General features: G+C 39.8%; 2 protein-coding genes across 2 annotated transcripts; both read right to left on the bottom strand.

The window, feature by feature from the left end:
• Positions 1-5,978: 5,978 nt before the first annotated feature.
• On the bottom strand, positions 5,979-7,217 carry LOC104215430 (uncharacterized). The gene has a single exon (XM_070172623.1). It carries the CDS (start codon positions 7,215-7,217, stop codon positions 5,979-5,981), a length of 1,239 nt encoding a protein of 412 aa, XP_070028724.1.
• A 7,376-nt stretch (positions 7,218-14,593) lies between these two features.
• Positions 14,594-16,121, bottom strand: LOC104239322 (UPF0481 protein At3g47200-like). The gene has a single exon (XM_009793931.2). It carries the CDS (start codon positions 15,989-15,991, stop codon positions 14,777-14,779), a length of 1,215 nt encoding a protein of 404 aa, XP_009792233.2. The 5' UTR covers positions 15,992-16,121; the 3' UTR covers positions 14,594-14,776.
• Positions 16,122-21,965: the final 5,844 nt, after the last annotated feature.

Genomic DNA, 21,965 nt, shown 5'->3' with positions numbered 1-21,965 from the left:
ACAAGTTACGAAGCCGGATGGCCTTTTGGTTCCCGGTAAGTTGCCCCCTCCTCGACTCGAGTCGTCCGCTCGGGTACACAGTCTAGAACATATACCTAGGTTATAAACCTAGTATAACGAAACCTCATGCCGGATCCCTAGTAGGAACGTTTATTTGAATCATGTTGCATTCGACCTAGGGGACTCAACACAGGGGTTGGGTCCGTCTAGGACAGGCAACCTGAAATGAAAAGACCATCCTGCTGCATCCCGTTTGTTTTGCGCATCTATTTGCTTCGGATCTGCATGCTGACCGGTTTCCAAAAGTTTCAAAAAAAAGAATAGCAGCGTAGGGAGATAATTACTTATTTTTGGAAAAATAAAACCAATGTCCAAGTAATGTTGAAACCTCGCCGGAATTTTCTTTAAAAAAAGAGAAAAATGAAAACAAAGTTTGTCTTTAGTTTGATTTATTCCTTTTAATCACTTTCAAAATCCAATATATATATATAAATAAAAAGGGAAAAAATTCAAAAAAATTATGGTTTCATTTGTAGTATCTCTTTAAAAGATTTTCGAAATTTCAAAAAAAATGAAAAAAGAAGTTTAAATGTATAAATATCTCCTTAGTCTCTTTTCAACAAAAAAAATATATAAAATAAAATAAAGATATATATAAAAATAGTTATTCCTCTTTTCTTTAAAAGATTTTATTTGTTTCCCCTATTTCTGACCGGACTACGCCGGTTTGATTCTCACCGGATGTGAGATGCGTAGGCAACCCCCATCGGGTTCAACCCCATCTTTTGCTAAGATAGCCGAAACCAATAAAACAAAAAAAAATGACAAAATGTCGCCACTTGTATAAAGAGTCGGGTGAGGCCGTTTTTTGTAAAAACAGTCGAATGTTCCCAAGCGGGACGCCGGAAGGCTAACATTGCATAAACGGCCATCTTCGGTCATCATTTTTGATCGGTTGGTCCTCGCAGCTTTAAAGTCTTTATTCGAAGTACTAAAGGGCCGCATTTTGGAAATCGAGTTCGTCGTTTTGGAAAAATAATAATAATAAAAAATAAAAAATAAAAATTCTTAAAAAAAATCTAGATAGTTTTATTTTGAGTCTAATAAAAGTCTTTTCATTAGCATAATCACCCTAATAAATGTGCAGGATGAGCACGATACAAAACGAACCCTTTTCAATAATGACCAAGGTCCCTTTTGAGTTGCGATTATGGTGGAACGACTTAGGCAAGGAAGGGCAAGACAAAGTAAGGAAATATCTGAAAGATCTCCCGGATTTACTAGACATTCAGCCTCGGGCTAATATTATCAGATCATTGGTCACTTGCTGGGATTCGGCGCACAATGTATTTCATTTCTCAGACTTTGAGCTCACCCCGACATTGGAAGAAATAGCGGGATACATTGGAGGTGATGAAGCTCCATTGAGGTTCAAATACTTGATTGCACCTAGAGCCGTCACGGTACACCGGTTTCTGGATTTCTTAAAAATACCCCGAACATTTCACCATCCAGATCTTTCCAAAGGTTTCTGCAGTCTCCACCTTATGTATGCTAGATACGGCCACGAGAGCGGGTTCAATAAGCCGGATTTCAAACTATGCAGTGGAGGCAACCGACGAAAGTGGGACGAACACAGGCTGTTAGCTTTTATGACAGCCTTTTTGGGTCTTATAGTGTTCCCAAGGAAAGACGGAAACATCGATTTAAAAGTAACTGGGGTCGTCGGTACTTTGCTCACCCAAGATAAAAGTACTCTGGCACCTATGATTATGGCTGAAATTTTTCGGGCTCTCACTACTTGCCGAGTCGGGGTCGACTTTTTCGAAGGATGTAACCTACTGTTGCAAATATGGATGACCGATCATTTATGCCACCGCTCCCCGCTTTTGGGTTACGGTTCGCCCGAAAAAACTTGTATTGGATTCTATAGAAGAATCAAAAGGTTCAGTCTACCCGAGAGAGTCACAACATGGACCTCATTTCTCCGAACTCTCACTGCCGACCAAATCCAGTGGACGCTCGGATGGTTACCCGTTGAGGAAATCTTATACATGCCGGCAACCAGGCCCCACTTTCTGTTAATGGGACTTAAAAGCATCCAACCCTATGCACCGTATCGGGTTTTGAGGCAACTTGGGAGGTATCAAATAGTACCAAAAGATGAAGATCTGAGTACTCAAGTGATTGAAATCAGCCCGGATGGTCACTTCCCCGAAGAGGAAGTTCGCCAAATCTGGAGTGAGTGCCAACATCTGACAGCAAACACTTGTGTGATGGATACAGCAAAAGGGGAAGTCGCCCCAGGATATCACGCTTGGTTCAGAGGTGACCTGTCCTGCGAGAGACCAGCTAAGAGACCTCATCTCAAAGATTTTGTAGAATCGTCCCAAGGGCAATGGAACTGGTTAGCAAAAGAAAAGGGGTATCGGGCAGAGATCGGTGATTTGAAGCTACAAATTGACAGTCTGAAATTCAATAACAGCATACAAATCGCTGCGGATCGAAGCAAAAGGAATAGATTGATCCAAGAGAATGAAGAACTTAAGGCCCAAATCCAGAAATTGAGATTGGCTCTTGATGAACGGCCCAGAAGTCGATCAGACAAGCAGTTGATAAAAGGTTTGAAAAGAGAAGTCAGGGAATGGTGAGATGGTTTAGAAGAGCCTAAAAATGTCATAGCAGGACTCAAAGCACAGTGGGGTACCAGAACAGATAAGCATCGTCGATACTTGAACCAACCGAAACGTGATCACGAGAAAACTGTTGCTAAAATGAAGAGAGAGATGGCTACACTTGAGGTTAAAGCAGCTAAACAGGCCGAGGATTTCCAATTTGAGAGCAGATACTGTTACGACCTTTTGGCCCAAATGAAGACAGAAGTGCGACAACTGAAGAATCGGCATATACAAGATTCTCAGGTTTTAAAAACGTGCAGTGATCAAATGAAACGCCTGCTCATAGAAAAGAAACAAACCAGAGATAAGATCAGGACCATTGCCCACGCCATCATCAGACGATGTCTACGTTGTGAGAACATGCCCAGCATTACCATTCTCTCGGCAGTGATGAGTTATGTCAAGCAGACCATGCATGAGTTGGAGCAACTTGAAAGGGATCTCACACCTAGGACCGCGGCGAGGCCGAACGATGCCCCGCGGGCACCAATTTTCAAAACCATAATGTATTCATAGGTCGAGTCTGTATCTTAACATCTTCTGATTCCCATAAACTAATTTATACGGAGAAGTACCTATGGGAGTCTTGTATGCAGTTCGATATGCCCATAATGCGTCGTCTAGCTTCCCGGCCCAGTCTTTTCTATTTCTACTTACTGTTTTCTCCAGAATCTACTTTACCTCTCTGTTTGAAACTTCCACTTGACCACTCGTTTGGGGGTGATAGGCAGTGGAAACCTTGTGCTTAACTCCATACTTTGCAAGAACATTTTTCAGCAATTTGTTGCAGAAGTGAGTTCCTCCGTCGCTTATCAACACTCTAGGAGTTCCAAAGTGTGTGAAGATGTGCTTCTTTACAAAGTTTACCACAACCTTTGAATCATTAGTGGGAAGAGCAATGGCCTTCACCCACTTAGAAACATAGTCGACCGCCACCAAAATGTACCTGTGACCATTAGAGTATGGGAACGGTCCCATGAAATCAATCCCCCAAACATCAAAAAGCTCCACTACCAGAATATTCTGCAGAGGCATCTCGTGCTTCTTCGTGATTGTTTCGGTTCTTTGGCAACTGTCACACTTTTTAACAAAGGCATAGGCATTCTCAAAAAAATTTGGCCAATAGAAACCTGATTGTAGAACTTTCTGGGCGGTTCTATCCCCACCGTGATGTCCTCCGTATGGCGAAGCGTGACAGTCATGCAATATTGCATTCATTTCTTCCTCAGGAACACAACTTCGCACCAACTGATCTGCGCATAGCTGTATAAGAATGGCTCATCCCACATGTAGAGCCTCACATCGTGTAGGAACCTTCTTCTATTATCGGGTGTCAAATCGGGTTGTGTCACCCCACTTGCAATAAAATTCACATAATATGCTTACCACGGAGCTTCGCTTGAGGTAATTGCCAATAACTGCTCATAAGGAAATGTTTCTTTGATTGACCCTCGTTCAGCTACATGGCTCCGATTTTCTAATCTAGACAAGTGATCGGCCACTTGATTCTCTGTCCCTTTTCGATCTCGGATCTCTAAGTCAAACTCTTGCAAGAGGAGGACCCAACGAATCAGTTTCGGCTTGGCATATTTCTTTTCAAACAAGTATCTGATAGCTGAATGATCTGTGTAGACGATGACTTTGGTCCCCACTAGATAGGATTTGAACTTATCAAACGCCCACACCATTGCAAGGACCGCTTTTTCTGTAATTGTGTAGTTCATCTGGGCTGGATTCAGAGTTTTGCTCGTATAGTAAATGGAGTGAAAGATTTTATTTCTCCTTTGCCCTAAAACAGCTCCAATAGCTATGTCACTCGCATCGCACATCAACTCAAATGGTTGCTCCCAATCCGAAGCAATGATAATTGGTGCAGTCACTAACCTTCCCTTCAGCTCCTCAAATGCTTTCAGACAGGCATCATCAAACTTGAAAGGAACATTTTTCTCAAGAAGCCTGCACAAAGGAGAAGCAATTTTCAAAAAATCTTCAATGAAACGATGATAAAAACCTGCATGGCCCAAGAAACTGCGAATGCCTTTGACTGATGTCGGGGGGCAATTTTTCAATTGCCTCCACCTTCGCTTTGTCCACCTGCAAACCATTTTTGGACACCTTATTCCCCAAGACTATACCTTCACGTACCATGAAATGGCACTTTTCCCAATTTAGCACCAGGTTCGTCTCTTCGCATCTAGCAAACACTTTATCAAGATTCATTAAACAATTATCAAAAGAGCACCCAAACACGGAAAAATCATCCATGAACACTTCTACAAATATTTCAACCATGTCAGTAAAAATAGTCATCATACACCATTGAAAAGTCGCAGGTGCATTACAGAGACCAAAGGGCAATCTCTTGAACGCATATGTGCCATACGAACACGTAAATGTGGTTTTATCTTGGTCCTATGGGGCTATAGCAATCTGATTATACCCCGAATAACCATCTAAGAAACAATAGTATTCATGGCCAGCTAATCTATCAAGCATTTGATCAATAAAGGGGAGGGGGAAGTGGTCCTTTCAGGTGGCATTGTTCAATTTTCTATAATCTATGCAAATCCTCCACCCAATGACAGTTCTTGTGGGATTAAGTCATTATTTTCATTAACCACTACAGTCATACCCCCTTTCTTAGGTACACATTGAACGAGGCTTACCCATTTGCTATCCGAGATTGGAAATACAATACCTGCATCAAGCCACTTAATCACTTCTTTTCTTACCACATCTTTCATGATTGGATTTAGTCGGCATTGTTGCTCTATACTTGGCTTGTGTCTGTCCTCCATGAGGATTTTATGCATGCAAAAAGCTGGACTAATGCCCTTAATGTCAGACATTGTCCACACAAGTGCTTGTTTGTGCTCACGTAGCACTCTCAGCAGCTTCTCTTCTTGCAATTTAGACAAGTCAGAAGAAACAATAACAGGTAAAGTGTCAGAATCAACCAAATAAGCATATTGAAGGTGAGGAGGCAGGGGTTTTAGCTTCAATTTTGGAGCCTCTTCAATTGACGGCTTTGGAGGAGGCCCATTTGGCCTATTCAGGGGCTCAAAGGGGTGTATCCCCTGCATGTAAGCACAAGATGCATCTAGGATATGCATCATCTCCTCAACCTCATCATCAATCTCTAAGCTATCGAACAACATAAGTGTTTTCCCTAGATAATCGTCTAGATATACACTCGTGTCAAGAATTTTCTCATCCACCTCCACAACAGATATCATTGAGAGCTCCTCATAGTGGCAGGGAAGTTAGATTGATTTGTAAACATTAAAGACTGCTTCCTCGTCATCCACCCAAAATCATTTTTCCCTCTCTCACTTTAATAATTGCATCACCAGTAGCCAAGAGAGGTCGCCCCAATATGATTGGAACCAGTTCATCATCCTCATAATCTAGGATAATGAAGTCCGTAGGGAAGATAAATTTCCCAATTTGCAGCAACACATCTTCAATCACCCCCTCAGGGTGTGCTATCGACCTATCAGCCAGCTGTAATATCACAGTAGTTGGTCTTGGAGCTCCCAGACCCAATTGTTTGAACAAGGATAAGGGCATCAGATTTATGCTTGCCCCCAAATCGCAAAGAGCACGACCCACATCAATATTACCAATTCGCACCGGGATGGTGAAGCTGCCAGGATCTTTAAGCTTTTGAGGGAGCTTGTTTTGAACCCTTAAAGTGCACTCCTCAGTAAGTGCAACTGTCTCAAATTTAGTCAATCTTCTTTTGTGAGCCACTATATCTTTTATGTACTTAGCATACTTTGGAATTTCATGAAGTACATCCACCAGCGGAATATTTAATTGAACCTGGCTCAACATAGGGAGAAATTTGCTGAACATGCGATCATCATTCTTTTTCTGCAATCTCTGGGGGAAAGGTGGTGGTGGCCTTGCAGTCTCCACTGGCTCTAGAGTTGCATCCTTTTTCTTTGATTCATGTGTCGCCTTAGGAATCAACTCCCCCTCAGGTATGGGCTTGTTTTTTCTCTTCTTTGGCACTTCCTCTAGTTCCCTCCCATTTCTGAGTATAACTGCATTCACTTGAGGGTTCTTCTCTGTATCACTGGGGAGAGCGCCTGTAGGTCTAGTATTTTGATTTGTCGCTAACTGCCCCATTTGCCTCTCAAGATTTCTGAAATCGGTCCTGAGTTGTTGATTGTCAAGTAATAACTTCTTTAGCAAATCATTTGTACTCTCTTCCATTTGTTGGGGTGGCTTCTGAGGTTGATTGAAATTTCCTTGGGGTCTATAATGATTCTGATTCGGCTGATTTTCACCCCATGAGAACTTGGGATGATTCTTCCAATTTGGATTGTAAGTGTTCCCATATTGGGCATGCTGATTCATTGGACCTCTGCTCTGCTGCCCCACATAGTATATGGATTCAGGATTCGTGGGGCACATGTCACTCATATGATTGTCGCCACATAGTTCGCAGCAAATAGACATTAGTTGTAAATGTTGCATCGGTTGTGTTTGCTGCATTGTCATTCTATTCATCTGATTTGCCAATTTTACCATATCGGCTCTCATGGTTGAAAAGTCATCAAGCTCAATCAACCCGGCTGATTTCTATTTAATTGCCCTTCGTGAATCACCATCACCTTGCCAATTATGATCATTAGCAGTGAAGTTATTTAGCAAGAGTTCGATTTCACTGTACGGTCTAGCCATGCAACTACCCCCACAAGTTGAATCAAGATTCATCTTTGATGCATCATCTAGCCCATCAACAAAAGTGTGACCCAATACCTCATCAGTCTGACAATGATGTGGGCAGTCTCTGAGTAGCTTCTTGTATCTTTCCCATGCTTGACGAAATGTCTCGCCATCCCGTTGTTCAAACCCAAGAATCTGACTCCTCAATGACTTTGTCTTCTTAGTGGGGAAAAACTTGATTAAGAATTTCCTTGCTAGATCATCCCAAGTGCGGATTGAGTTCGCGGGCTCCTTCTGCAACCATTCCTTAGCTTCCCCAAGTAGTGAAAAGGGGAAAAGTGTCAGCCTGACATAGTCCTTGAAAACGTTCGGATAATTGTAAGTGTCCATAATTTCCAAGAAATTCTGAATGTGCCTTTGCGGGTCTTCATGAGATAGAAACACATATTGCCATGTGGACTGAATCAGCTGCACCATGTATTGTTGGAGTTCAAAATGCCCTGTGATATCAGGCTTCACAATAGCCTGAGTCATATTAGCAAGACTGGGCCTTGCGGCTTCAATCATCGCACGCACTTCGTTACCTGCCATGTCTATCGGTTGTGGTTGAACTACGATGTCCAACTCTCCTTCTATTCTCGTTCTAGCTTCGACCTCTCTCCTCACTCTGTGAGGTGTTTGTTCAATTTCAGGATCAAGAAGAAGGAGATTGTTTGAGCTTCTACTCCTCCGCATTCTAGAGAAGAGCCCGTGTTAACACAAACAAGGTAAACTGAAAATTAAAACTTGAATAAATAACTAATAAAAGCTCAATTCAGTCAAGTAGCTAATTTCTAAGTCCCCGGCAACGGCACCAAAAACTTGTTGCGACCAAAAATACTCACGCAAAGACACATGATCATCAAGTAATAAAGTAGTGAGTAGAGTATCGTTCCCACGAAGACTTGTGATTAACTATTGACTGATTCAAACCCAGTTAACTTATCGATTCAAGAGATGTTTCACAAAATATAGAAGTAACTAATTTACTACCTAAAACTATCAAGCAATGAATTAACTAGAGATCAACCGAACAAATAACAATTTCGAGTAACAATCGGTAGGAGAGAATATTCCAGGGTCACGGGTTAACTAACAATCATGTTGTGTTCTTGGCTTCAGATAACTAATTAATTTATCTGGATTGTTGATTGATAGGGTTGATATTACTCATAAGAATCTGTCGAGTCCTTACTCGCCTATTCAAGTTAACTTAATGCTTATATGTCTATGGAATTAAGATTAACAAGAATGAATTTATAATTCCTGTATTTCAACCAAGCAAGGCAATTAGGTATATGTCTATCCTAATTGTGAATTTGTTCCCCGATGCCCAGGTTCAAGAACTTGCTCTATTTAATTTTATATGCAATCTAGAGTTCCCACTTTCGAGTTCAACTCTAAATACGTAGATAGTATCTCACTGTTAGCTACTCAGCAAAACAATTAAGAACATAATTAAATAAACAATCCAATATGATAAAATCAACTTCGTTAAATTAAACCTCAAACAACAACATTCATGTTTCACCCATGACCCTAAAACCATAGGTTTTTAGCCACTCATAATACTAGCAAACAATTGCATAAGTTTTAAATAATTGAAAATACTAGAAAATATGAGGAAATCTGAGATGTTCATGCTCCCGGATGTTTCTTGTGTGTATTTTCCTCCAAAGTGGCGTCTCTCGGTCTAAGATGTGTCAAAAGTCCTCAAAATAGCATTTTTATATGTATTTATACCAAGTAGGGTCAGTCCCAAACGAAAACACCTTCTCCCGCACGAAATAGGACTTTGGCTCTGTAAATTTTGTACAGGCGCGCCGCACCCTGCGGCGTCCCATGCGGCGCGATATTCAAAATTTGCGAAAATGCAAAACAGGAAAGTTGTAGCCCTTTTAAATAAATTTCCAACGATATATTGTGGAGCCCAAATAGAGTTCTGAGAGAAAAGTTATGTGCATTTTACTAGACAATGCGCCGTATGCCCGCTCGATTCTTCGTTTTCTTCTTAACTTGCATCCGTTGATCCCCGAACAGGATCCCGGCTTAATTCCTTGGGATTTTACTCAGACTTCAAAGCTCCAAATCACTTGAATTCATTCCATAATGCCTACATAGATCGGAATCACTCCTACAAGGCATAAAACACATATTTAGTGCAAACACTAGCGATTAAAGCTCAAACTCAATTAAAGTGTAGAAAATTAGAGTGTAATAAGTGACTAAAATACACAATTATAGCCTATCATCATTTACTTCCTTTTCTTGAGTTTGTTTGGTCAGAACAAGTGAGAAATGACTTCAAAATTTGCTACCAGCTTTCCAATTGAACAAAATGGAATCTGACTAGCACATCAAAGTGGCATAAGTCAGGAAATAACAGTATGCGCACTGAGTTGGTAACAATCAACGTGTTTTGGGATTCATCTGAAATACAAAGGTTCAATATATGTCAATTCATGAGCACAATGCAACAGATAGAGGGTATTGAGTTTGAATGAATCAGAGGTATTTTTGTGATTAGGGTGACAGAGAAAGTGGTTAGTCAATAAACAAGCAAGGTCTTTCAAGTTGAAATCAAGGTTATCGTGGCAAGTGAAGGAGCAATCGCCCTCAAAGTCAAGGCCACAAACCAACCACCATGTTTAAACTCACAAGTTTTTTTTGTCTAAAACAGGGATGAAAGCTATGTTCATATCAATGCTTGGAAGCTTGAATTTTTCAGGTGTAATGCCCCAATTCTGCTTACGCAAAGGCTATTGAGAAGATCACACATCACCCCTAGGAGAAGCACTTCCTAGTCTGGGTCTTTAAGGTTATACTTTTGTTTTAGGAGACGCACTTCTTAAATTGAGGTTCCACCCCTAGGAGACGCACTTCCTAGTTTGGGTCATTTAAGTTTCACCCCTAGGAGAAGCACTTCCTAGTCTGGGTCTTTCAAGTTATATTTTTGTTTTAGGAAACGCACTTCCTAAATTGAGATTTTACCACTAGGAGACGCACTTCCTATTTGGTTCATTTAAGTTCATCTCTAGGAGACGCACTTCCTAGTTTGAGTCAATGAAGTTCCACCCCTAGGAGACGCACTTCCTAGTCTGGGTCTTTCAAGTTATATTTTGTTTTAGGAGATGCACTTCCTAAATTGAGATTTTACCCCTAGGAGACGCACTTCCTAGTTCTGGGTCATTTAAGTTCATTCCTAGGAGACACACTTCCTAGTTGGAGTCATTCAAGTTTTACCCGTTAGGAGACGCACTTCCTATTCCGGGTTTTCAATTTATATTTTGTTTTAGGAGACGCACTTCCTAAATTGAGATTTTACCCATAGGAGACGCACTTCCTAGTTTGGGTCATTTAAGTTCATTCCTAGGAGACGCACTTCCTAATTTGGGTCATTTAAGTTCAGCCCTAGGAGACGTACTTCCTAGTTTGGTTCATTGAAGTATCACACGTAAGAGACGCACTTCCTAGTCTGGGTCTTACAGGTTATATTTTGTTTTAGGAAACACACTTCCTAAATTGAGATTTTACCCCTAGGAGACGCACTTCCTAGTTTTGGATCATTTAAGTTCATTCATAGGAGATGCACTTCCTAGTTTGAGTCATTGAAGTTTCACCCCTAGGAGAAGCACTTCCTAGTCTGGGTCTTTCAAGTTATATTTTTGTTCTACGAGACGCACTTCCTAGTTTGAGCCGTTGAAGTTTCACCCCTAGGAGATGCACTACCTAGTCTGGGTTTTTCAGGATGTACTTTTAGGAGACGCACTTCCTAAATTGAGATTTCTTCCCTAGGAGACGCACTTCCTAATCTGGGTCATTCAGGTTTTATTTTTAGTAGGTGCATTTGCTAGTCAAGTTTCTTAGTTTTACTCACAGGAGACGTACATCCTAGTCGAGTCTTTAGTTTACTCTCATCATTGCATCAATAGCATAAGTGGTTTATAGTTTTGCTAACAACTCACAAATTTTTCGAGTGCAAATTGGGGCAGAAAATTTTGTTTGTTTTGTTGTTTTGATTGCAGGCACCCACCTGGAGAACAAGGGAATTCGTTTTGGGATTTTTTTCAAGTTTCAAGTCAGTAGCAGGCGCCTACTTGGAGAACAAGGGAAGTCATTTCAGAATTCATTTCAAGTTTCAAGTCGGAGGTAGCACGAGTCGCCTGAAGAATAAGGTTTTTACCTCGAGGCACGGGGGTTTGAGATGATCAAAGAAGAAGTCTCAACCCAAGAAAAAGAAAGAAAAGAAAAAAAAAGGGAAGTGAATCCAAATGCAGAAGCAGATGAAAGATTTGAGCTGCTCAAGACATGGCTGAAGTCACAAGCACTGTATGTCCGGTCTTGATCTGAAGAAGCCGTGGAAGAATGAACTAACACCTGCAGCTAACAAGCATCAAGATTCAGATCAGAGTCTGCATGAAGAACCAACCAAGACTCAAGATCAAGCTTCAGAAGACTCATAGATATGAATCTTGTAACTCGTAGCTGATAGGCTTAGTTAGTCTTTTTAAACTTGGTTTTTGATGTAATAACAGGACGGCGGACCGGAACTTCGACGGAACGGCACCGCAATCGGCTCTCCACCTTGGTACACTCCATCATTGTTCCTACTTCTGAACTACACGTGGCCCGATTCCTTTATAGCCAAAGATATGTAGGCAGCTCAGATACCAGGGCTCGGTCACATTCTCCTTTCTTTTAACTTTTGGTCTCTCTAAATAAGGGTCAGGTCAAAAAACCTGTCTAGTCATTCTTTGTCTGAAAATACTTCGTGTTTCCAGTAAAAGAGGGGCAGCTGTAGACATGTAATTTTTGACCCTCCCCAAGATTTTACATATTTTAGCGTTTAAATATTTAGTTTAAGCCTAATATCGTTATTCTAAATAGTTTTGACTCTTTTACTTTATTTTATCACAAAAATAAAAATTACAAAAATATTTTCTCTTATTTAGCTAAATGATATTTTATTACTTTTAGTTTATCTATCTTTCATAAAATTAAAAAAATATACAGAAATAATTTCACTTTTAGTATTTAATTTTATTTTAGTAATTTATTTTAATTAGAATTGATTTCACAATTTTATAGTTATTATTTTAGGAATTAATATTTTTTAGTATAGTAAAGTTAAAGGGCCATTTTTAAAGGTAAATTTGGTCCAAATTTGGCCCAATTCGGATCTAGCCCATAATAACTCAACCCTAATACACCTAAAACCCTAGACCTAGACATTAAAAGAACCCTAGAGTCTAAGTTTGGAAGAGTTGTTTTAGACAGGAGACCCCCCCCCCCCCCGCCCCCGAACTTCGTCTCCTTCGTCACACCCCACAATGAATGCCCAAAAACCAGCCCCACCCCATCTTCACAAGAACCCAACCAGCGGCCTCTCTCCACCAGATGTTAGAGCAGCAGTCACCCAAGCAGCTGGACCTCACAACTCACCAAAGCAGCCATCGCCAGAACCCTAGCTCCTCTTCAACAAGAACCAGCCGCCGCCGCCTGACCCCTGATCTCTTAACTTACCCCCAGCTCCGAAACACAAAGTCAGCAGTAATACCCCACCAAAAACGCGCACACAGGCGCAAATAGAGGGCAACGACAATGGGAGAATGGGAGTAAGAGAGAGGCGACGAGTTTCATTCTAAAAATAGATTGAACAGTAGCTTCGATTTAGGTTCGATCGAGGTTCTAGTTGTCTGGTTCATTTTTTTTTCATTCAAATTTCGGATAGAATTCAGTGAGGTTTCCGGCGAGACATTCCAATAGAGATATTGTCCGTGGTTTTGACGTTTCAGATTTTGCTACTGAGGTCCAATTCTCTATCTTGTTACCTTAATATTTTTATCTATTGGAATGAAAAATGGCATGAATTTCTTATGAACTGTGTGTTATTTTTGTTGAATTGTTTGTGATTAGACCATCGATATTATTACCTATTTGAATTATAGTTATTCCTTTCTTCAGTTTGAATGAATTTCCTTAATGTGATTCACTTGAAAATTGGGCTTGGATTTTAGATGAAGTAAAGTAGAATTGGGGTTAAGTTCGCGTTCTTGTTTTAATATAAATTAATTGAATCATCATGATTGTGTACACGTTCGCATGACATAATTATGATTATCAAATTAAATCAAGGTATGCGTTCGCGCAACTTCGGTCAAACTTTCTTAATATTAATAAAGCGTGATTAATTGTGGACACGTACACCTGATATGATTCTTGACGCGCCGAACGGAATGAGTACACGTACGCGTGACTTGTTTTAAGATAATTTCTTAATTACGAATAAATTAAGTAAGTAAAAGCGGTAAGAGATAAAAATGTACATAGGTTCTTAAATAAGTAACTAGGCAATTTAATTGAGCCAACTATGATTAAAGCGACCGTGCTAAAATCACGAAACTCGGGAATACCTAACACCTTCTCCCGGGTTAACAGAATTCCTTACCCGGATTTCTGTGTTCGCAGACCATAAATAGAGTCATCTTCCTCGATTTGGGATTTTAAACCGGTGACTTGGGACACTATAAATTATCCCAAGTGACGACTCTGAATTGAATAAATAATTCTGTTTCGGTTATTGTCACTTTAATTGAAAAAACTCCTTTATACCCCCTTCGAGTAGAAAAAGGAGGTGTGACAATAGATATACATTTAAAGCTATAGATATAGATATATAGTTGTTCACCTTCTCGTATAATTTATTGCGTTTGCTTTCTACCATGTTGTCACATGAGGAAGTGTGAAAAACATTATTAATTTGAGACATTCATAAGGAGTAACAAGCAAAACTGAATTTGTAGTTTTATTTCAACTAAAGCTCTTGATTATGGTTACAAAATCGATTTGGAATTATACTATATACTAATTGTGTAAACAGTTTTTACACTATTAGTACAACTTAACTAAAACAGTAACAACCCAGTGTATTTTTATAAGTAGGGTTTGGGGAGGGTAGTGTGTACGCAGACCTTATCGCTACCCGAGGGGATAGAGAAGTTGTTTCCGACAGTGGCGGATGCACATGGGCACTTATGGGTGCTTAAGCACCCATTAACTTTGACCATATTTAGTAAATTTACATATGCACGAGTAAATTCATTTTGTCCTCTTCTTTTGAAGTCTTTATCGGCGAGCACCCATAACTTTAAAATCCTGGATCCGCCGTTGATTTCCAAAAGACCCTCGGCGAAAGAAAGTACAACTTAACCAGTATTTTTTTAAAAAAATAAATAAATCCATAACTTTAAGTCACACTCACCCTTGGTCCACAACAAAATCATGAGTGCACAAACTTAGAATATAATTATGAAGCAACAGTGAGGAAACACCACTAATACAAACTCGATAGATCACACATAGTATATGATTACAGCGACTACTTAAAGAGTACTTATGAAAGTTAGAACTGTTTGCATAACTGTGAGCGAAAGGAGGATTACTGCAGCTGCAGTTGAAAGTCCCACCCAAGGACCATTAAAGTAATTGTGCCAAAAACTTGCCTTCCTTTCACTCCATGGTTTTTCACAATGCTCAACCACCTTTTTGCATGCTTCTTTGTAATAGAACTGAGTTGAAGGGATCACTCCTTCTCCAAGTCTGTTAAAGATGCTAGCTGCTTCATTGTCATCGCCTATCCGGTTTCTGATGATTCCCTTCAAGCGAAACAACTTCACATCTTTGTCAGAGTTGATTAGACGATCCATAAGAATTACATAATCTGTGAAATATTTATGATGTACATCAATAGAGTGTTGCTCGTAAGCTATCAAATTTCTCAAAACGGTCTCCGTACTATCAACCACCTCGAAACAAGGAATTTCGATTAATTCCTTGTCGTACTTGATATCAAATAAACTTATACAATCCTCCTCGTTGTCCTTGTTCAACCTTCTATAAATTTTCCCAGCTTTTGAAAATTCAATTCCTGCTTCCCCGAGCTCTGTTGCACATCTCATACGGTCGTGCCATATGTCGTCGTCGTCCTCAATTTGTTGCTTTTTGTTGGACCAACTTAGTTGCAAAGGCCAGTTAAAACTTTTCTCGCCATTTTTTAGTTTATTGCTAGCATTCCCAGTTAGGCTAGCATTCATTCCTGGAGGGCAACAACACACGTGTATTACTTGAAGTAAATGTTTGACTTCTTTGGCATTCCCATCAGTTTTCTTTATGAATTTAGGAGTCACCTTCGGTAAACTAGTAGCAAAGTTGTATTTCACCATCTCTATGAATGGGACGTCATGATCCGTAGTCATCTCGTGAAGTTTGGCGAGGATAAAAAAAGGGAGTTGGTTTTCTAGTAGCAACAAGTCACGATCTACAAGAACTTCCATCCAAGCCGCTTTGATAATTTTGTCTTCTCCCTCCGGCACCATTTTACAGAACTCACGGATATATTCAACCACAAAACAGCCATCAAGCAACAGCATTTCCACAAATTTCCTAGAACTACCATTGTTAAAATGCTGATCTATATCATCATAACACTTTAGTGCTTCATCCTGCAGTTCCTCCAATTCTCTAATGCAACTTTCCAAATCAATCCTCTCTTTCCTCCGGAGAAATCGTTGTCGGTAATGCAGTTTATACTTTTCCATCGAGCGAAGTTTTGGATTATTTTTATGGTAAGGACCGATGGAGATCAACTTTGGCGTATAGGCATCTGGATTTGATTCATGTAGTCCCGTAGTTACTTTAAAGATTGTACATGATTCGGTAAACAATCCTTCATCAAATACTGGATTTTGACCATCTGCTGTCTTTATCTCGATTACATAATCCGCTTCCCTGCCTTCTTGTATATGTAATTATTGGAACAGAGCGAGAGGTTTTTCTTAATTTTTGCTTTTTGAGTGTTTTCTTTTCTTTTCACATAGAATTGTCACAATGCAGTGAGTAAAATAGTACTAAGTCCATATTTATTAAGTATCTGAAACGATACAAACTAAAGAAAAGAATGGTTGAAAGGGGCAGACCGCAGACCTGTATTTTGGACAAGGGAGTTCAGCCAAATACTAAGGTAGAACTTCAGGGAAGCACGACACAAACAAGTTATTTTTAATGCCCTTTTTTAAACGGTACAATATGTGTATTGGGGAAAATAAATTTTACACGTGGAATTAATCATGTGGTTGACATGGCAAGATATGTGGATCACTAGAAAAGCGACAACTGGAGAAGAGTATTTGGAAAGGCGCAAGTCTTAATAGGTACGAGCAAAACATTTAAGAGACAAGAAGGAACGGTTGCTCGAGTCCCTTAAAGAGGCACCGGTGGAATGAACCAAGACTATAAAAATGGCATATTCATTGATCTTCAATTAATGAGCATGAATGTTACAAACGTTACAGAATCTTCACGAAACAGTTACGATTACCAATTATAACGTTTCATTAATGTCATTAATGCTCATAATAATTCGGTCATAAAAGGGGAAAAGACGTAGTACTTAGGAGTCACTATATAAGGGAAAGAAATATCATCTGTAGAGGGATATTCTGATTATTATTGGAATACAATTATTTTCTTTTGCTTTCTACTGATTACTTTGCTATTCTAATTCTCTTTCTTACTACAAGAATATCAATTTTATTGATTATCAGTAACCCGAGTACTTCTAAAAATAGGCTTTGACCGAAATTCCTATATTTTGGTTAAACAAATTGGTTCCGTTACCGAAAATCTGATAATCTTTTCACTTTCCAAATTCATCTTTTCTGTCAAGAAATTATGTCGAACGTTAACAACAACAACCAACAAAACCTACAAAACCAACAAAATGAGCAATTCAGTTGAATCAGCAAAATCAACAAGGGGATGGAACTCCAGTCCCTTCACCACGAAACTCTCCTCGACAATCCCGAGAAGGGACACCTGACAGTCTGAATCACATGTGAATGACCAACATGGGGATGATCAAGCTATTGATGCAGCATTAAAGCAATTGATCGCAGAACAGGTCAATAATGCTCTTCAAGCTTTCGTTAGTGGGCTGCTAACTGTACCACCAACTTCACCTCCGAATAACACCGCAACCATTGAAAATCCACGCCCAGGACTTGCCAATTCAGGCAGTGGAGGAACTCCCAGTGAATCTCGTGATGGAAGGTCAGGTATTCCAATTAATTGTGATTTACAAAGTTTAGTACTAACTTTGCAGAAACAGCTCAAGGAGCAGAACGATCGCATAGAGCAGATACCTGGTGTTCCACCTATAATCAAAGGAGTGGACGTAGATAAATATTCTCAACAACCTTGGAAGCCAAGTGTCGCTCCTTTGCCTATTCCAAAAAAGTTCAAGATGCCCGATATCCCGAAGTATGATGGGACAACCGATCCACGAGACCATGTAACCGCGTTTACAACTGGCGTGAAAGGCAACGATTTGACTAAGCAAGAGATTGAATCAGTGCTAGTCAAAAAATTCGGTGAAACACTCACAAATGGAGCACTAACATGGTATTCTCTTTTACCTGAGAACTCTATTGATTCTTTTACTGAGCTTGCAGATTCGTTTATAAAAGCACACTCGGGAACTCAGAAGGTTGAGAAGAGGATGGAAGACATCTTCAAAATAAAACAAGGAGATACGGAACTACTCAGGGAATTTGTAAATAGATTTCAACGTGAAAGAATAATGCTACCACGCGTACTTGATAATTGGGCGGCTATGGCATTTGCAAGTAATTAAAATGAGAAGAGCTCAGAAGCCAGGAGGAGACTCAAAAAAAGCTTACGAGAATTCCCTGCAACAACTTGGAATGATGTTCATAACAGATATAGCACGAAGTTGCGGATAAAAGAAGATACCATCACTCAGTCCCGGGGAGATGAAAGAATAAGTTCAAGGCGACCAGAAACTGAAAAAAGGTCCGGTAAGAACAGGTGTGAACCTTACATAGGACCAGCAGGAAGGGATTCATGATCAAAACAAGAGAATCCGAGGTACGATTCCAGAACAAGGGACAGAGATTTGGGTTCGTCATCCAGGTTTGGAAAGGAGCGAGACACGTGAGATACGCGAGACAACGACAGAAGTTCAAAAGCGAAGATTGGTGGTTACAGCTTTAATGTTAACACATCTGAGTTGGTAGTTATTTTAAAAAGCATGGGAGATAAGTGCGGTGGCCAAAGGAAATGAGATCGAACCCAAATAGAAGAAACCCTAATTTCTGGTGCGAGTTTCATAACTATCATGGTCACAAAACAGCAGAATGCAGATTGCTACAAGGTGAAGTAGAGCACTTATTAAAACAAGGCTACTTAACCGATTTATTTAGTGAAAAGGGTAACCAAGCATATATGAAAAATAGACAGGAGCCACCAAAACTTCCATCACCAAAAAGAACAGTAAATGTCATAAGTGGAAGGGAGGAGGTCAATGGCGTGACATATACGGCTGCAAAGGTGTCAAAAATCACAGTCAACCACGGGAAGCGAGTTCACCAAGTTCTGGAAGAAGATAATATAACATTTGATGATGCAGATGTGAATGGCGTGTTGATCCCACACAATGATGCACTGGTAATATCTTTACTTGTACATGACACTAATGTAAAACGAGGTTTGATTGATCAAAGTAGCTCTGTAATATCATTCTTTTAAGAGTGGTAAACGAGATGCAAGCTGATGACAAATTGGTACCGAAAGCACGTACCTTATCTGGATTTGACAATTCAAGCGTTGTCACAAAAGGGGAGATAATACTCACAACAGTCGCAGAAGGAGTAGTTAAAGATACGAAATTTCAAGTAATAGATATGGATATGGCATACAATATGATCCTTGGCAGACCTTGGATTCATGAGATGGATATTGTTCCATCTACCTTACATCAGATTATCAAGTTCCCTTCGCAATGGGGGATAAGACAAATTCGTGTTGATTAACAGGCTTCTCGAAGCATTAATTCAGTAGCAGATTCAAGCGCAAAATATGATGTAGCGGATGGAAAATAGCAATTACAGAATTCAGTTGAGGATTTAGCAGCACAAACCCCAACTGCAGATGGACAAACGGATGTAGACTCAAGGCCTAATACTATCCAAAAGCCAGAAGAGAACGAAAACATCAAAACAACAATTGAGGAACTCGAAGCGGTGGTGCTGTTTAAACATTGGCCAGACAGAAAAGTTTACATCGGAACCAACCTGAGCCCGGAGATGAAAAGTAAGTTGATTGAATTTTTGAAATTTAACGCAGATTGCTTTGCTTGGTCGCATTCAGATATGACAGGTATACCACCGGAGGTGATGACCCATAAGCTGAATGAAGATCCAACGTATCCACCTGTTAAACAGAAGAAAAGGAAGCAAAGAGCTTCCAAAAATCAGGTGATTCAGGATGAGGTACAAAAGCTTTTAAAAATTGGATCTATCCGTGAGGTAAAATATCCTAATTGGCTAGCTAATACCGTAGTGGTACGTAAAAAGAAGGGTAAGTGGCAAGTTTGCGTAGACTATACTGATTTGAATAAAGCTTGCCCTAAAGATTCTTTCCCGTTACCACACATAGATCAACTAATTGATGCTACTGCAGGACATGAACTATTAAGCTTTTTAGATGCCTATTCAGGGTACAATCAAATAAAAATGGATCCTTTAGATGAGAAAAAAATTTCTTTTATTACAGATAGGGGGACTTACTATTATAAAGTTATGCCTTTCGGCCTAAAGAATGTTGGAGCCACGTACCAGAGGTTAGTAACCAAGATGTTTCAAGAACATATGGGAAAACCATGGAGATTTATATCGATGATATGCTAATCAAATCACATCAGGCGGGGGATCATATCCAACATTGGTCAGATACGTTTCAGATTCTCCGCAAATTCAATATGAAGTTAAATCCCGAGAAATGTGCATTTGGCGTGTCATCAGGTAAGTTCTTAGGTTTCCTTGTTTCTAATCGAGGAATTGAAGAAAATCCAGCACAGATTAAAGCTATTGAAGAAATACCGGATATACTCACGAGCAAAAAAGAAGTGCAGAGGTTGACAGGTAGGATAGCAGCATTGGGAAGATTTATTTCTAAATCTTCGGAGAAAAGCTTTAAGTTCTTTTCAGTGTTGAAAAAGCAAAGCCAATTTGAATGGACTGAAGAATGTCAACAAGCGCTCAAAAATCTAAAAGTATACTTGTCAAACCCACTGTTGCTGGCTAAACCAAAGGATGGAGAAAGGCTATTCATCTACCTTGTTGTTTCAGAAATGGCGGTAAGTGTCGTTTAGTTCGGGAGGATAAAGGTAAACAATCTCCGATTTATTATGTTAGCAAGTCTTTATTGGATGCTGAAACTCAATATCCTCATTTAGAAAAACTTGCTTTAGCATTAATTATGGCATCTAGAAAATTGAGGCCTTATTTTCAATATCACCATATTTCTATAGTGACTGTTTACCCCTTACAAAATATATTGCATAAGCAAGAGTTATCAGGTAGGCTAGCCAAGTGGGTCATAGAACTAAGTGAATATGACATCACATATCAACCTAGAACTGCGATAAAATCACAAATTTTAGCAGATTTCGTGGCTGATTTTAGCCCTGGGATGGCAACAGAAGCAGAAAAAGAACTGCAGGTATTTAACGGGTCTTATCCAGGTACTTGGACCTTGTTTACTTATGGCTCCTCGAATGTTAAAGGAGCAGGTTTGGGCATTGTTCTAATCCCACCTACGGGAGAGACTATAAGGCAAGCCATAAAATGTCATCTTATTACTAATAATGAAGCAGAATATGAAGCTGTGATTGCAGGTTTAGAATTGGCATGAGAGCTCGGAATAGAGCAGGCTATAATCAAAAGCGAGTCGCAGCTCGTAGTTAATTAAATGCAGGGGACTTATATAGCTAGAGAGGCGAGGATGCAGCAATATTTGGAAAAGGCACGAGATTTGATCAGACAATTCCAATCTTGGAAAATCGTGCAAATACCCAAGGAAGAAAATGTCGAAGCAGACACGTTGGCTAATCTTGCATCCGCTGCAGAAGCAACGAATGAAGAAAACGCTTCCGTAATTCATTTGTTTCATTCGGCACTCGACCAGGATAAAAACGAGGTAAATTTCAATAATTTAACCTGGGATTGGAGAAACGAAATCATCAATTTTTGCAGTACGGAATTCTACCCGAAGATAAGAAAAAGGCTCAGGCACTTCGACGAAAAGTTGTCCGCTATTGTTTGGATCGAGGCAATTTATATCGAAAGATGTTCGGTGGTCCTTTAGCAAGGTGTCTCGGACCTTCTCAAACAAAGTATGTGATGAGAGAAGTACATGAAGGACATTGTGAAAATCACGCAGGAGGAAGATCCTTGGTAAAAACTCTAATCAGAGCAGGGTATTACTGGCCAAAAATGGAAGAAGAGGCAGAAAGTTTTGTGGCCAAATGTCACAAGTGCCAAAGATATGGTAACAACATGCATTGATTGGCCGAGTTATTACATTTGGTTGTTGCATCATGACCTTTTATGAAGTAGGGGATGGATATCGTGGGTCCACTACCACAAGCCAAAGGAAAGGTACGATTTTTGTTAGTACTCACTGATTATTTTACTAAGTGGGTAGATGTAGGTG

This window comes from Nicotiana sylvestris, chromosome 4 (genome assembly GCF_000393655.2).
Source record: "Nicotiana sylvestris chromosome 4, ASM39365v2, whole genome shotgun sequence".
Lineage (NCBI taxonomy): Eukaryota > Viridiplantae > Streptophyta > Magnoliopsida > Solanales > Solanaceae > Nicotiana > Nicotiana sylvestris.
Note: the sequence above shows the minus strand (reverse complement) of the source record. Positions and strands in the feature narration are given on the sequence as shown.